The sequence below is a fragment of the Spermophilus citellus genome (assembly GCF_964194105.1).
Source record: "Spermophilus citellus genome assembly, chromosome: 2".
NCBI lineage: Eukaryota > Metazoa > Chordata > Mammalia > Rodentia > Sciuridae > Spermophilus > Spermophilus citellus.
In genome coordinates, this window is record NC_138183.1 from 3,816,355 (window position 1) to 3,833,328 (window position 16,974).

Here is a 16,974-nt window from a genome sequence, read left to right on the forward strand (position 1 = left end):
TCCCAAGCTCAGTGTCTGCCGCCCCAGGGCACCTGGCCTTGCTGGGAAGGAGTCGCCTGGGTCGGCCCCAGGCCAGGCCACGAGGTTGAGGGGGGAACCCCAGGGCCATGGATTTGGGAAGCTGGTGGCTCTTAGAGAAGGACAGGGAGCCTGTGTTGGAGATGTGGGCCTGTGTGGGGCCTGGTCCCTGGTGGCATTCAATAAATGCCTGGCCGTCAGAGGAACTAACACACACCCAAAAGCAGACTGGTCCCTCTTGGTCCCCTGCCCCTCCTCTGCTCATGAAGCTGGGTGCCTCCTCTACAGGCCTCTCTTAAGCCCAAACACGTGGCTGCGGTCGACACCCCTTTCCAGCCCCCTCACCCTTTCCGTGGCACTGGGCCCAGAAGTCACACTTCACCGACAAAGAAACTGAGGCAGAGGGAAGGCCCTCCGGCCTCCTGCCTTGCGTTCAGAAGCTCCCTAGTAAAGCTGCCACTGCAGCCCAGCCTCGCCAAGCCACGCCCACTGTCACATGTCCAAGCCTTTAATGATGGGGGAGAGACTGAGGGCAAGGACAGTCCAGCTCTGGGGGAGTGGTGGGGTGCAGATCTGTGAAGCCTGCCAGGGCTCAGCCCCTGGGGACTGGACCAGGGCCTGCGTGCCTGCCACCCCCAGCCTCCCCTCTCCCGGGCCGAGCACCCTCTTGTGTTTGCTTTTACATCAGCAGACACCCCTGAGTTCCCCCAAGTGGGGGCCCCTCTGCGCACAGAGAGACCCTGCTGCAGAGCCCTGCAGTGGGAGCCAGGCTGAGGCACTCCTAGGGCACCAGCCGCACCCACCAACATCTGCTGTCTGTCCAGTGTGGGCCACCCTACAGGACCCCTCCGTGCTGCAGAGCCCAGTCCACGCACACAGCTTCCACAGGCGTGGCCACGATCCTCCTTACATCACCCTACATCCCCCGTGCCCTTGTGCCGTTTTCCAGATGAGAAAGCAGGCCCAGAGACCTTCCTGCTTCATCTGGCGAGGGGGGTCTGAAACCCAGCCGCCGGTAGCTCTTCAGCCTGCTGCTTTCATAGGGTTGAAGGTCAGCGGGGCAAGAGACCTCGGCGACGCTGACCACAGGAGACATGGCCTCCAGCCTGGAAGGAGCAGGACGCTTGTCAGTGAAGAACAGGGCGGGGAGGGGCAGGCTGGCAGGGACAGCCAGGACTGGGGTCACAGTGTCACAGGGGTCCTAGAAAGCTGCTCTGAACAGCCAAATGCTGAGAATACAGGGAACAGCCTGGTTCCAAGCAGGGACCTGTGTGGAGGCTGGGATCAGAGCTGGCCTAAGTGGCCGGGCCTGGGCAGGTGAGGATTTGGATCTTCCAGGTGGGACAGAAACGGATGGGGGTGTTTGTAGGGCGGGGCTGCTCCAGGGCCCACCTGCCTGAGACCCCAGGCTCCATTTCTCTGATCCCCTCCCTGCCCTGCCTAGCTCCCCTACCCCTGAGTGCCCACCCAGGGAAGTTCCTCCTTCCTGGAAGGAGGCATGCAGGAGCCCTCAGGGGGGAGAGCTCCAGCTCCTCTGCTGGGAAGCGGAAGGAGGAGTTTAGATTTGAGTTTGAAACTCCTGCAGGTCCCTCCCCACCCCCCATCACGGATCAGGAAACCGAGGCTCAGGGAGCAGAGGAACCTGCAAGTCCCCCAGGGAGGCAGCACCTAGCAGGGACAGGAACTGGGTCTTGCTCCCTGGCTCAAGTGCCTGCTCAGCCAGGCCCCTGCACCTCACAAAGCCACTGGAAGAGCATGTGAAACCCTCAGGAACAGGGTGCTGGCAAGCTGTGTTGGATGTGACGCAGGGTCCCAGCCATCCCCACCACGCCCTGGGCCCCATGTGCCTTCTGGAAGGCTCCAGAGCCCCTGCCTCCGTGGCCCTGCACCTGCAGCCCAGTGTCCTCCACTCGCGCCCAGCATCTGGGCAACCTCCTGGCCAGGGTCCCGGGAGGGTAAGGAAGTATGCTGGCTTCTCAGCCTGCCTTCCTGGGACCCCTGGGAGGTCGTGGGCCTCCGTTTCTGTGTCCGGCAGGCGCTGCAGCCAGGGGAGAAGGCAAGAGGAGGGAGCAGGACGGCCCTGACCTAGTGTCCCTCTCTCTGCCGCCCTTTCTCCCCACAGCGCAGCCTCCAGCTGTTTGCCAGCGTCCTTTCCAAAGTGCTGGCAATGGTGGTGATGCCCCATTTTTAGTCACTACCAGTGACATGAGCAGCTGGCAACTCTAGCTCAGTCCCCCAAGTTAAAGTGAAATCCCAAGTTGGCTGCCAGGGACAGGGGAGCCCTGCGATCTGGTGGGCAGGGCCAACTTCCAGGAAAAGTAAGGGGCTCTCCTGCCTCCTCCCACAGTGCCTGCCACTGCGGGGCTCACAGGTGGTGAGCCCTGTCCTCACCACAGTCCCTGGACAGGTACATCATTGTGCTCTGTGTGCCACTGGGTAGGCTCCCTGGGCAGAGCAGTGGGCACAGGACCTTGGGCAGCAGAGGAGAGAGCCCAAGAAGAGGCGTTAGGGCCAGAGCTGCTGTGCCCGCTTGGGACGGCCCTAGCCACTCATCCTTGGCTGCCCCCTGGCCTGGTACAAGCCGGAATTCCTAGCCCTGCCTGTCACAGGAGCAGGTATGACAGCCATGTGGGTGACACCGGGCCTAGGCACTTGAACACTTGACTCCACTGGGACAGGCAGGCAACAGGCACACTGGCTGCGGGCCTCCTGGGGAGCCCTCTGTCCCCCAGGCTCCTGCCCTGCCATGGCCCGGGAAGCAGGCCAGGCCCATGCCAGGTCCGCCCTGCCCAGGGGGAGGAAAGGCTCTGTGTTCTTTGCTTGCATCTCAGTGGTGACTGCCAGACGGTGGGCTGTTGCCCGCCATGCCACCGTCCAAACCCCCATGCCTTGGCCGACACCCCTGCTGGCACCCGCCACCGAGGTGAGTCTGAGCGGGAGGCCGGGTGGGTCACAGCCAGGGCTGGGCTCAGGTGCCGGCTTCCTGGGCTCCCTGCCCTTCTTTGTCAGAACAGGTCCAAGGAGTCTGACTGGAGGCTGCGGGAGCCTCAGACTCCTCCTCAGTGCCGGGGAGGCGGTTGGGGATGTCGCCCTGGTGCCCTTGCGTGCACGCTCTGGCTGGCCTTGATGCCTGTCCTGGCCCCAGTGGGTCAGTTCAGGGTGGCCTTGGCTGCCAGCTCCAGGGCTCTTCTCCTAGAGTGCTCCTGGTATTCCCGCGGCTCCGCCCCGTCTTACCTCTGCTCTCCGAGAGTTCAGCAGCTGGTGGCTCTATCGATATCGCATCCCCATCTTCTTAACAAGAACTGGGGTTCAGGGAAGTGAGGCTGAGGCTAGAAGAAGACGGAGCAGGAGCTTGAACCGGAATCTGGACTTCAAGTCAGAGTCTGCCCCTTGGGGCTGGTCCTCTGGTCCCTGTTGTGTGGTGACAGATTCCAGCTGGCACAGGATGAGCTGAGGGCTGGCAGCTGGCTGCCCACCCTCCAGGGAAGGGCAGATGACAGGGTGTGGAGTGTTGGGCCCCTGCTGGGTATGATGGGCACTTTTCAGACAGTGTGTTCTGACTTCTGCTGCCCTGCACAGCTTGGGACCAATGTCACCACCTCCCGATCCCAGGCTAGGGGATAGGTTTGGGGCTGAGACTGTGGGACCCCCTGTGGTTGGTGTCTTCCTCAGCCACACCTGCTGGTGCTCCCACGACTGCTCCCTGGGAGGGCTGAGAACTGTCCCTCTGTGGTCTCCCGGTCCCTCACCCTCTCTTTTGTCCCCAATTCAAGTCAGTCTCCTTTTCTGTCTGTCCCCTCTGCCTCTCTCCTCCCCTCTTCTGTGTCCCTCCACCTCTGGCCAGCCCATCACAAGTTGACACGGTGGCTCTCAGGGAATGAACAGCCAGCCCTCAGGGATTAAGGGACAGTTGTCAGCCGTCCCAGGTCCCACCACGGGCAGCACTTCTCTTGGTGACCCCTGGACTGCCATCTAGCTCTGCTCGACACCCGAAGAGCAGCGGGCTGGGCTGCGAGCACTCTTTCCAGGGGGCAGCAAGGCCCCACGTGCCCCTCGCTGAGCCCCCGGCTCCAGGTCCCCAGCCTGGGCCGACTCCAGGGCTCCAGGCTTTGGTGGAGCCCTCGACAGGAACGCCCTGTGAGGTCAGACTGGGGTGATGACCACCCCCCATCCCTCCACCCTGCGCGGCCTCCCCGGGGCTTCAGTTCCCACTTCCTGACCAGCTCGGAGTTCCACCTCAGCCCCCAGAGACACCCCTGCCCATCCTGGGGTAGGAGGAGGCCACTGGTGGTCCCCAGGAACTCGGGCACAGAGGAGGCGAGGCCCAGGGAGGCCCTCCCACTGTGCTGGGCACACCCCTGCTCACCCAGGTGCGTCACGGCCTGCCAATGATGTGTGCTCACTCACCCACACAGGGCCACCCCGGGACCCAGGCAGTCCAGGAATGGTGACGTCCCTGCCGGGAAATGACAGAGGGGCTTGACCTGGCCACACCCTGTGTCTTCCCCGTGCTCTAAATGTAGAACTCCAGGCAGATGGCGGTGACTCCACCTGCCCGGCAAGAGGAGAAATGCTTTTCCACCCACGCCCAGGCTGCGTCTGGAGCCTGCTGCTGCCCTGCTGGCTGTGCCCAGTCCAGGCTGGAGGGCTGATGCCCAGGCTGTGGTTGCCCCCATGTTGCCTGTACTCAGTTCTTGCTCCTCACTGCTGCCTGCACCCCAGGACTGGAACACTCTTCCCTGGGACCAGGGTAAAAGCAGGCCTGGGTCCTGGCTGGAACGTCCACTGGGTGTGGTGTGTGAACCAGCTGTCAGGTGCTCACCACAGGGAAGGTGGCAGGCTTCCAGCAGTGCCGGAGAGCTCTCTGGGGACCCGCAGCAGTTGTATGTGAGCCTTGCTGGGTGGGCTTTGAAAGGTCAGGACCCCTCTGGATGCTGTGTGTCTGGGAATCCACTGATGTGCAGGGACAGGAGACAGACATAGCCATTGGGCCCGAGTACACCTTTTCTGTGAGCCAAGGTGGACCTTCTGGACCAGTGAGTGATGGACAGTGCCCAGGTGTCTGTGGCAAACTCCAAGCCCATGTCTCAGCTAAAGGCAGCAGGGGCCGTCAGCTCCCGCCTGGCCTCTCAGGGCATGTGGGAACACAGACCTGGTGTGGTCAGGTCATTTGAAGTTACAGGAGAAGCCGGAAATACAGATCTTTATATAAAGTCACCTGACCTTTTACTGTTGGCCGAAAATTTTAAAAACACTTTGCAAGCCAAACAAAACACACGTGTAGCCAGACTCAGCCTGGCTCTAGTATCCAGCCGTCAGTTCACAGCCTTGAGAATTTCCCTTCGAGGAACATGGCGGCTGCACAAGATCCACACAGCTTTGTTCTCGGGGTCTGTCATGCTCCACCCCCCCCCCCAGGAAGGGCAGATGCACTCCCAGGGTGGGGGGCTGGGGTGTGATGAGGAAGAAGGGAGAGACACTGCTCCCTAACCTCCCACTTCCCAAGGGGGACTCCCTGTGCTCCCCCTGGTTCCGCTTGCTTCTAGCAGGTACCCCAAGTGCAAGGGATAGCATTAGCCTTGTGCTCAGGCCTTCCCAAGGCCACTGGGGCTGCACATAGCCACCACCCTCCTCCGACATCACTGTCTGGACATTAGGACTCACATTCTCCCAAGTGGGGCCACCAGCCTTTTCTGTCCTGGGTACAGGGTGAAGTGTCACTGCCTTGGCTGGGGTCTGAAGTCTGTGGCCCTCTTTAAGGCTGCGGGGAGTTTAAGGGGCATAGGAGGGTCAGTCTCCAGTTGAGCCCTTCTTGTTGATTGTTATTGTGCATAAGTCCAAACTGACATGAAAACAGAAAAATGACATAAAGACACTCAGCTTTAACAGCCTGACTGTCCCCGTTTCCCACCATCCCCCAGTGGACAACATTTACAAATCCCAGGCACTTCATTCCGGTCACAGATACTACAGTACGTGACTAATAGTAACCACAGTGCCATTATCACACTTAAAAATGATTATGTCTAATGACCTCAAATATCCAGTAGTGTTCAAATACAGTGGTCACTCCTTATCAGCAATTTTGTTTTCTATGGTTTCAGTGTCCCAAAGTCAACCAAGTTCCCAAAAAATTAAACAGAAGATTCTAGAAATGCAAAACCGAAGAGTTTTATATTTCGTGCTGTTCTAAGCAGCATGATGAAATCTCTCACTGTCCCTTCTACCCACTGGAACATGAAATCATCCCTTCATCCAGTGTATCCACACTGTATACGCTACCTGCCTGTTAGTCACTGAGCCACCTGGTTATCAGATTGATGTGCAGTATTGTAGTGCTTGGGTTCAATATTGTCCTCAGTTTCAGTTATCCACTGGGAGTCTTGGACGGTATCCCCCTTAGATAAGGAGGGTCCATTGTAATCACAGTTCTCTCTCTCTCTCTTTTTTAAACTGTTGCCTTGTTCAAATCATGATCCAGAATCCATGCCTTCCACTTGATTGGTGTAACTTCCCTTCTGTTAATGTATAGTCCCCCCCACCCCAGGTGTATTTGTTGAAGAAACTGGTTGTTTGTCTGTAGAGGTTTGCACAGCCTGGCCTTCGGAGGTTGCGTTCTAGTGTGCATCTAACATGTCACTTTGACCCCTGTGAGCCCCTCGGATGTTGGTTCCATGCAGAGGCCTTTCTGGATGCTTTGGGTTTTGGCAAGCACATGTGCATGGTGCTGTCCTTCCATTGTGGCACATGCTGTCCTTGTCTCCTCTTTCAGATGGTCCTGTCCTGGGTAAGGGATCTACCTGTGAGGAGAATTCTGGGGGAAGGTGTGTTCACGTGAAGCCTCGGGAGAGGGTCTTGTGTGCAGGAGGCGCCCAGGGAGTCAGCCTCTAATGGTGTGGCCACGTCTCAGGCTGCAGGGGTGAGGCACTGGGCACCCACACTAGGCAGGAGCTTCTGTTTGCTGCCTCAACAGCTTTTACCCCTTAACAAAGGTGACTTCCTGGGGCAGACGGGGGTCACAGGGTAGGAAGGGAGCTGGGCTTCCGGGATCTTAGGGTGTGTCTATGTATGCATCAAGAACCATAACAGGCTCACCAGAGGGGGGCTTTGTGAAACCCGGCAGACACAGCCAGAGGGACTGGCTAGTAGACGATGGGGACCCCTGCATCCATCATGCACAGGTGGTGGGCCAGCAGGCGGTCAGGCCAGCCATTGGGGGATCCTCCCCCTCTCCAGCCTCCGTGGGCCACCCCACTTGAACCTTCAAGGCTGGAGGGGTGGTAAGGCCAGGTGCATCACGACTCACTGGAGGGGGCAGGGGCTCACCTGGGGAGAATGAGTTAAGAGAGGGGCAGGCGATCGAGCCAGCTGGCAGGTGCTGGAGTCTGAGCTCCTGCAGAGCTCTGAGAACCTGGCTCAGGAGCAGGTGAGAAGAGTCTGTGCCCAGGGCCATGTGCAGGTCCCCAGTCCCTCCTCTGATGTGCCCACCCACCTCACCCTCCATGGAGGCAGGACTGGGATGCTTCCTTAGCAACCTCTAGGGATCTTAGCCCCATCTTACTTTTTAAAACAAAACACCATTTAATACACATACCTGGTTACAAAGACATTTTAGAAAAACTAGAAAATGTAAGAACTCAGCCCCACCTGGAAATAACCAGCCAGTCTGTGGGGTCACAGGGCTAGGGTGGCTTCCTTGCCTCACAGCTCCAACAGAAGTGTGGGGCTGGGCACAGTAGGTGTGCAGGGAGTGCTTGTGGAAGGTCTGCTCTCGCCTGCTCTCTCCTTTTACACGTAGAGAAACAGGCCCAGTGGTTTGGGACAGTTGTGGAGAGGTGGTTGACATTGCAAGGGCTGCTGACAGAGATCCTCACCTTTGTGAAGATGGCACAGGTGCCAGGAGGAGACTGAATGTGAGGAAGGAACCCATTCATTCACCCATTCTACACGTGTTCTCCAAACCTGGCCTGGTCCTGCTTCCCTCCTCCCTGCCTGCCAGAAAGAATAGCTGAGGCTCCCTGGCTCTGCCAGGGAACTACTGCCCCAGTTCCATGAATGCTTAAGCCACCAGCAGCTCCAGCTGACCTGGCCAGGGGCCAGGGGCTCTGCCAGGCATCTGTAGCTCTAGATCCCTCCCTCCTTGGGTATTGCAGGCCTCAGCCCACTCTCTGGTTCTCTCCCGGATCCCTGGCTGCCCTTCCACCTGGACCCCTTCTGGGGTGGCCATAATACCCAAAGGGGCTAGACCTTTTTCTAGAAAGGGTAGGGCACCGCCCTCCCTCAGCCCCACACCACACAGCCCAACGCTGCTGTGTACCGAGGCCACTGCCACAGTTCCACTGCTCTTGTGAGCACATAGCCACGCCACGCGCAGGCATCGGCCCGGTGCCGCACGTCATGACCCAATGCCACCCTCCCAGACGCTCTTTGAGGAAGTCGTTCTCGGTACCCAAGTTTTCCAGAAAAAGAAACAGGCTCCGCGCTCCGCGAGGTTAAGCAACTGGGGGGTGGGGGAGGCCACACTAGGGAGGGGCTTCACTGGACTCGGGGGAGCCGGGCTGACTTAAGCACACCCTGGCAAGACGCATCTCACGCATGCAGCACACCCACTGCGCCAGCGCGTACGCGCACCCGCGGGCTGGCTCCACCGCCGAGTGCCACGGTGCTCTGGCACACGTGCCTGGTCTGGCCGGCCCCGCCCCTCGCTCGTGCCGGTCCCGCCTCCCTCCTGGGTCTGCCTCCTCCTGGGTCCGCCTCCTCCTGGGTCCGCCCCCTGCCTGACATCAGCGGGGCCGGGCCGCGGGCGCAGAGCGCAGGCAGCGCGGAGCCGCGCCGGGCCGGCCCCGCGCCCGCGCCCGCGCCCCCCGGGGTTCCCGGCCCGCCGGCCGCCCGCGCCGCCACGAGCAGTCCATGGTGCAGCGCATGTGGGCCGAGTCGGCCGGGCCCGCGGGCGGCGCCGAGCCGCTGTTCCCGGGCTCCCGGCGAAGCCGCAGTGTGTGGGACGCGGTGCGCCTGGAGGTGGGCGTCCCCGACAGCTGCCCGGTGGTGCTACACAGCTTCACGCAGCTGGACCCAGATCTGCCGCGCCTCGAGGTGGGTGAGCTGTGTCTCTCAAGGGAGGACTGGACGGCGGCCCGGCGTCCTTAGCTGGCCACCTTCCTTCACCGTAGGTGCGTGGGTTGGGGGTTCCTTTTGCAGTAACCCACTCCTCTTTTCATCCCCAAGGCAGCAAGGTGGGCATGGCGGCTGCTGGCACGCCTGTCTAGCAGTTCAGGTCAAGAGCTGGGTTTGCTCAAGCCCAGTGTGGCGACCCCAGCTCCCGCAGCTCAGTTAAACCTTTTCCCTGGGCACTGTCACCTTTTTATGTCTGTGGCCTGTGAACTTGCCAACCGCAGGGGCCTGGCCTGCTAGGGCCTGCTCCACATTGGTAGACTTCACAGTGCAAGTGCCCAGCAAAGGGTTGGGGTGGCTGAATCCTGGAACCCCCAGGTGGCTAAGACTGCAGGGGCCTTCTGGAGCAGATATGGGTCTGGCCTCCTGGAACCCATCAGCGCTGCTCAGCAGGCAGGGGAACCAGGCGTGGTTAGCTGGTCTACAACCTGTGGGACCAGGTGTCTAGGCAGTGAGAGGACAAGACCCTTGACCAAGGGTGTGATTCATTTGAGCCTGATTAGATAACATGCCTACATCCTTAATCCACAAGGATTTGGGAGGATTCAGAGAAGGGGGCTCACTGGCCCATCATGGATAGAGGAGGAGTACTGGGTGAGGGCTGGCACTCCTGTTTCTAATGTGCCCAGAACAGGGGCAGGGCACTGGGACAGTGGGTGATGTCCTCTGCCTCAGCCTGACTGCACCTGATGTGCATCAGGGGTAGTGGAATGAGAAGCAGCCCCCTCACCCCTCTCTGCCTAGACAAGGCCTGGACAAAGCATGTTTTCTTGCCCAACTTGGGAGCTCTGTGGGGGAACCCCAGGACCCGGAGAACTCCAGAGCTTGGCTGGTGTTCAGGCTAGGCGTGCTGCCTGACCCCCATCCACCCAGCACTCTTGGTCCTCTGTCAGCTGGAGCAGGACCCCTGGGAGCGTGGGGGTGGGAGGCCTGACACCAGCCCAGCACTCATCTGGCTTTCATTACATCTGGCAGTGCCTGGGGCTTTGTGTGCTGGGAGGGTCTGGCCAGAGTGCTCGAAGGGGCTGGGCAGGTTCCTGACTAGGGTAGGGCCGCTTCTCTCTGACTCTGTCCATCTGCATCCCTGAGGAGCCCCGGGAGAGGCAGAGCTGAGCTCCATCCCTCATGGCTGTCCACGGCTCTTCGCTCTCCCTCCCTGGGCCTCAGCACTGAGGTGTAGCTCATAGCTGCTGTTTAGAAATCAGAGGGGAAGCTTCTGGCTGGGGCAGGAAAGCCAGGGTCCTGGCAGGAGAGGAGGCCACTGCCGGAAACCAAACACAATGACCATTTAGCATGGGCCTGGGGAGGGGGTGGGGAAGTCCCTGTCATTCCTGCCAACCCCCCCCCCCATCCTGGGGCTGATTTCCTGGTGGCTGCAGTGTGCCAGAGCCGAAGCAGCCCTGCTTGAGGCCACTGTCCTGTCTGGAAACCACCAGGCAGGCTGCTTCCCGACTGCCATCCCTCTTCCCACCAAGCCTCTGCCGGGCTTTCCCTCGCAGGGGTGCCAGATGTCTTTGCACATCTGGGCATCCACCTGTCTTCTTGACTCTTAGCCAAGCCGTCAGTGGCCCAGTCTGACCTGTGCCGTTCCATGCTTTCTTGAGGCCGCCAGGTCCAGGCTCTACCTTGAGGCCATCCATTGTTGCTTGGTCTGGCAGAGGAGCGTGAGGGTCTGCAGCACCTACGAGCTGTGGGCAGCGGAGGAGGTGGGATAGCCAGTCTCTGGCACTTGGGGCCAGGTGTCCAGGCAGTGAGAGGACAGGGCCCTCGGGCCCAGGATGCAATTCATCTCTGCCTGATTAGAAAGTGTGCAACACCCTTTGTAAAGGTTTGGGAGGATTCAGAGAAGTGGGTCATTCCCGCAGTCTGCACCAGACTTCAGAAGGCGCCAACCCCACCTTCCAGGAGCCTAGGGGCAGAGAAGTGAAGCCCTTGGCCTGGTCACACACGCAGCCAAGGGTGGCAGCCAGGACTCGAACATGGGCTGTGCCCCGGTGGGTGCCTGCCATGTGTAGGAGATGCGGGAATCCTGTCACCATAGGGCAGAGCTGGCTGGAGGACCATGACCTGGGGGCTCCCAGGGCTCCCGAGGACTGCAGTCAGTGAGGGGCAGAGAGGGTTGTTTATGTTCCAGAGGAAGGTGGAAGTGCTGCAGGCCAGAGGACCCTCAGGACAGGTTCTGAAGGAAGCAGGCCACATCAGACCCACAGGTTTGAAAAAAAAAAATGGCTTGAAGGAGGCAGTGCCTCCTGGGAGGCCCTGTGCTAGGTCATTTGCATGCATTTTGTCCTGTGGGGTCAAGACTATTAATAGCCCATTTGACAGATGAAACAACTAATTAGACTGCAGCAGGCAGCAAGCTGGTGGAGGCAGAGGAGCCCCGGGAGCCTTCCTGGGAGGCCCAGGGCAGGGCCCCGGCTTCTCCACTCCCAGGGGCTTCTCCCCCATGCTCCCCTCCTTCCCCTGCTGTGTAGCCAGCTGGTCACACTGGGCAGCTCTACAGCTCAACCCCAGGGCTCCTTAGTACTGCCACTGGAGAGCCAGGGGCACAGTCTGAGGGCCCCTGTGTACTGTGGTCTTCCAGGAGTCTTCCAAAGACCCAGCTTCATCACCCATCTAGTTCATGAGGGGACTGACAAACCACAGGACCCCCCCCCCCCCATTGGCTCTTACTTTGCTCCTTGGGGGACTGAGGAAAAGAGGAAGGAGGGAGGCAGGTTGGCTGGCCTGGGTCCCCTTTCCTGCTCCAGGTTGAGGACACTTGGGCATGCAGGGCTCTTCCCAGGAGGCGTAGGGTATTCTGGAGATGATGGCCTTGTTGACAAGTTCAAGAGATGTCGGGCAGCATGCAGGCAGGGCAGAGCCTGACCCTCAACCAGGAGATGGAACAGAGTTTCCAGGCCTTGCCTGTGTAGCAGGCAAGAAGGGTCCAGGTAGATTCATCACTGCCCCATAGCAGACGGCCTCTGAAGGAGCCAGTGGGGAGGTTTCAGGAGGCTGCGCCCAGGCAGTTGAGGACAGGCTCCCAGAGGCTACTGGTCAGCTGCTTAGACGGCTCCCACAGTGTAGTACCACCATACCATGGCCACCTTGTCCCAGGGCTGGGCCTCCAGCCTCACAGGCCCAGAAAAGCCGTGTTCCTAGAGATGCACCTCCAAGGTGCAACCCTCCCCAGCCCCACTCCAAGAGATGGAAGTTGGAAACCGCCACCTGGAAGGAGCTGCGCCTTCAGCAGTCCCAGTTCCCCCGGGAGGGAGAGGATGAGGGCAGGGACAGTCCATGAGCAAGGCAGGGGGATCGGAGCCTGTCTGGTGGGCACTGGACCGTGGGTGTTGTCAGCGCTCCTCCTCTGAGGTCTAGAACGGGCACTCGAACACCAACCTGGCGCCTTGGAGCTGACCTACTGCTGTCTGGGCCTTGGTTTCCTCATTTATACCATAGACATGATGCAGGTTCATCCCCCAGGGTCCCCGTGAGGACGTGTGAGGCAGGAGGCCTGACGAGCAGTCTGCACAGTGCCTGGCCCAGTATCAGAGCTGGACAAGCAACAGCGGCCACAGTTAGGTTTCCTGAGCAGGTGCCAGGCCAGCAGCCGAGCCTGCCCAGTGCCCTGGACTCCCGGGGCACACCACTGGCCCATCAGCATGGAGCCTCCCAGTCCGGGTACTTGCAGCTGACCTGGGGCTGTGGTACTGTTAGCCCTTCTCCCGGTGTCCACAAATCTCCGTTCAGAGGTGCAAGTGTGAAGCACTGACCTAGTCACGCTGACCTGCAGAGTGACCTGAGGGAGCCCTTCTTGTCTCTGCCCTCCTCCACCTGTGCATGACAGGGGCCCGGCCCTGCTTTAAGGTTGTAACCGTGGTCAGAATAGCAACCAGGCCTGGGTGTGTCTGCACAGGCCAGGGTTCAAATCCCTGTCCTGGCTGCCGTTTCCTGGCTCCTGACCTGGGCGCACCCCTGCCCAGCTGTTTCCTCATCTGTCAGGTGAGGTGCTGGGAGGATTAGATGCAATGAGGGCGGGAAGGGCCTGGCACCAGAAGTGCCCACGTGTGCTGGACACTGTGGTCTGTGGTGGTGGTGATGGTGGTGGTGGTGGTGGTGGTGGTGATCTGGACCTTCGGTCCCCTTGCAGTCCTCCTTCTGGCCCTGGTGGCTTGTTGCCTGACAGTCAGAAGCTGGCTGTTAGCAGACAGACAGAAGCGTGGACACTCAGCTGGAAGGCTGGTCTCCCCTACCCCACTGGAGGCCTCTTTAGTCTCCAATGCTAACAAGGCAAGTCATGGGGCCCAGGCTGGCAGAGAGGGTCCTGGGATTGCGGGGCAGTCTCTTTGGGGGTTCGGCACAGGCTGGTCACCAGACTTCAGTGTCTGGGGTCATGGAGCTGCCTCATGGCCTTTGCAGCCGTGGGCCCAGCTCACTTGTTGCCATGGCAGCCAGGCACCCTGTGTAATGCCCGTGGAGGCTCTGTGTGGGGACTGGAGTGCGGCTGACCCCACATCCCTGCTGAGGTCCTGTTCATGCCCTGGGCCTCAGAGTTAGGGGCAGGCCCAGGGTGGAGGGTCATGATGCTGGGGTCCCCCTCCCTCATTGGGACTGAACCAACCCGGATGTGTTCTACAGCCCGTCCCCGCCCCCCTGGGCCTCTGTCTCCGGGCCCATAAAGTGAGGAGGGTGTCTGGCCACCGAGGACCTGGAGAGCCTGGCATTCTGATACCTCTGCTCTGTTCTGGTTGTGGTTGCTGCGTCCCACTCAAAGGCTAAAAGTCCAGGAGCTGCCCCAGCACAGGGGTCAGACAAGGTTCCAGAGCCTCAGGGGGCCTCACACAGGTTCCCTGAGGTTTTCCTGCCCAGGGTTTATTCCCAACTCCTGGGGGCTGTGGCGGGTCAGGTGCTACCCCCCACACTGCCAGGCCCTGCCCTCAATCCCACCCCTCCGTCACCTGTGGGAGAGCTGCTGTTCTCCCCGTCCACTAGACCTGGCTGGAGTCGGGGCTCTTTGTGAGGGGTGGCATTCAGGTCTGGTGGGCCCTGGGGCAGGGCCTCGTGTTCCCAGAGTTTCAGGATGCTGACTAGAGGCTGGCCATGGCTCCAGGATGGCCCTGATGACTCGCTGGCCCTGGACAGCAGCCCAGGGGTTGTAATGGGGTCCCTGAGGGTTTAGTGCCACCTGCCCAAGTGGAGCTGACCTCTCCAGGTGAAGAGAGGAGACAGTGGTTCAGGCTTTGGCCTCCTCCCTGAGCCTCAGCCCCCTGCTCAGCCAGGCCTCCTTAAGAGAGCCCCATGAGCGTCCGCAGGCCCGAGGCGCCTGGGAACCCCTGTTGGAAGCTTCCACAGGAAAAGCCGTTGGAGCAGGAAACTGAGCTGCAGGGCTGAAGTGTGTGCGGACGTGAACCCCTGTGGGGAGGACAGAGCTGGGGCTGCCGTGGCTCCCCTCGTGGCTCCCCTTGTAGCCGCCATGACTCCACCTCCAGGGAGTCTGGCTCGCGGGGCTCAGCCGGCCACAGCTCCCTCCGGGACAGCTGGAGATACAGCTGGTCAGGTGACATACTAACCACCAAGGCCCTTGTTCTTCTCCCTGTCCCGAGGGCCCTGGTCTGTGCCCCAACAGACAGGAGAGTGTGGGGGCCCTGTCTTCAGGGCCCCAGGGCATCGCTGCCCTGTCCACTGACCCACATCTATTCTGAGGCAAAGCTCCTGACTGGCTCCTAGGGCCCTGGGGACATTGGGCGTGCTGAAGGAAGATCGTCCCCTGAGGCCACAACAGCCAGCCTTGGCGCATTCTTTCCTCCCACCGTGGCTGCCCTTGGGAGGCATTTTCTCTGCCTCAGCTGTTTACTGGGCCACTCCCCTCCTGTCCCTCCCAGATCCCTGGGGGCTTGGGCTGCCCATATGGGCTCTCAGCTCTGCTAGAAAAGGATGGCCTGTGGGTGCCTGGTGGCCCAGAGGGTCCTGGGGACAGATCCCAGGGCTGTTGACTGCTTTCTCTCTCTGTCCCTGGAAGAGGCGTCAGAGCAGGGAATGGAGGCCCCGCTGCTGTCTCTGCTGGGTAAAGGGGGTAGGAGGCCCAGCGTTGCTCCTGCATCTGCTTTATTCCTCCTGGAGCTCAGGGTCAGCTCCGCAGGGGCTGCAGCAGCTCCCCATCTGTGCCCCTGACTGGTGACACCCCTAGGGCAGGCATGTGTGGTGCCAACGTGCACCCCCACCCCCCACCCAGCTGACAGGAGAGGCCCCTTGGTTGGGGGAAGGGCGCAGGAATCACATGACACTGCACAGGGCCAGGGCCAGCTGCTGGGCTGCCAGCCCAGGCCAGTGGCTCACTGAGGAGCTGCTATTTAGACTTGCTTTGGCATGGCCAAGGCCACCTGGCCCCGCTTCTCCTGTGGGTTGGCCGACCAGATGCTGATGGAACCCATCTCTGAGACCTGCTGTGGACTGGCACTGTGCTGGGCTCCTGAGTGGTTCAGTGCACCATGGCACGTGGGTCCTACATGAGATCCTCGAGCTGTTGCCCTTGATGGGTGCTCAGATACTGACTCCCAGCTGGACCTGGTATGGCTAAAATCCCTGGAGACTCCCCAGCCAAGCCTTGACCTCTTAGGACCCCTGAGGAGACAGGGTGGTCGGGGCCCAGGACCCCTGGCCTCTGAAACTCATCTCCTCCAAGGCAGTTTTGTGTGCAGGGAGGGAGAACATCTGTCTCATTTTCCTGAGATGGAAAGGAAGTCCCCTTCAGCAGGGAGGAAGAGGGTCAGGAGGCCGTGTGATGTCCACAGCTGTCTCTCTGAGGGTGGGCAAGAGTCACAGGGCCCGGGTTCCAGCACATGGTGTGTGGGCCTTAGAGAAGGGTTGCAGAGGCGGGCCAAGAGCTCTTTCCCATGGGTCCTCCGGGCTCCACGCCCACCTGAGCAGTGACTTTGGGTATCCATGGCCATGTGCCAGTCTCGCTTCCCAGCTCCTCCCTCTACCCTCAGGGTCAGCCTCTAGTCCCTGCTCCCAGCACAAGCTCACCGCTTCCCGGACAGTGAGGTGGGTGCTCACCCTGCGGCCGGGGTGGCGTGGCTGAGCAGGATGTAGCCCCTGAGCTAGCCCGCCCGGTGGGCAGAGTCTGCTCCTAAAATAAAAGCCTTTCCTTCTTTCCCTGGGGCCTGGGAGCAGTCAGAGGACCCCACTTTCCGCCCCAGCCGATATCCCATGTTTAGGGGGTTCTGTGGACCCCAGCACCACCCCTGTCCCATCTGCCCCACCATTCATATCTGCCACGCTCCCACGAAGAGGAACAGAGATAGGAACGCCTGGTCGCCCACGTGGGCACAAGGGCATAAATGAGCAGAGGGGAAGGAAGTGGCTGTGACGTAGCCCTCAGAGATGCCACACACCTGCCCCAGACCCATGCTGCTGACCCAGGGCTGGGCCAGGAACAGCTTTTCACTATAGCTGGGTCAGCTGGGGACCCCAGGTGGGGTAGAAGAGAAGTGGGAGCAGGATGGCTGCAGCACCCCTGTCCTGAGGAGCTGCCTTCTTGGGGGGCCACAGAAGTAGGGCCTTGGGGTTCTAGCCACTGTTTACCTGAGGCAGCTCAGTGAAGGGTCAGCTGCTCCTCTTAGCGGCACCTGCCCATCTCTGAAGTGGTCAATTACAGTGCCCATCCTGGAGAGAGGATGGAGCGAGAGATGGCCTGTCCTGAGCAGCTGGTGGGGCGCTTGGGAGCCCAGGGGCCCATTGTCCACACCCCAGGGTGTTACTGGCTGGGTGAGAAGGGGAATGTGGGGCAGCAGCCCCTGCCCT

At 60.5% G+C, this 16,974-nt stretch overlaps 1 protein-coding gene across 4 annotated transcripts in view; it reads left to right on the plus strand.

Moving 5' to 3' along the window:
• The window catches only part of RALGDS (ral guanine nucleotide dissociation stimulator), a 42,159-nt gene that overhangs the window by 13,279 nt on the left and 11,906 nt on the right, over nucleotides 1-16,974 (plus strand). For 2 of the 4 annotated variants that reach the window (XM_081272849.1, XM_081272850.1), the window contains exon 1: nucleotides 8,810-9,111. The exons of 1 other annotated variant lie outside the window; for it this stretch is intronic. In XM_081272849.1, the coding sequence (XP_081128975.1) occupies nucleotides 8,929-9,111 (183 nt within the window). In that variant the 5' untranslated portion in view covers nucleotides 8,810-8,928. Of the gene's footprint in view, nucleotides 1-8,809; nucleotides 9,112-16,974 lie in introns of those variants that run through there. One more of the 4 variants, XM_081272851.1, reaches the window with a different exon arrangement.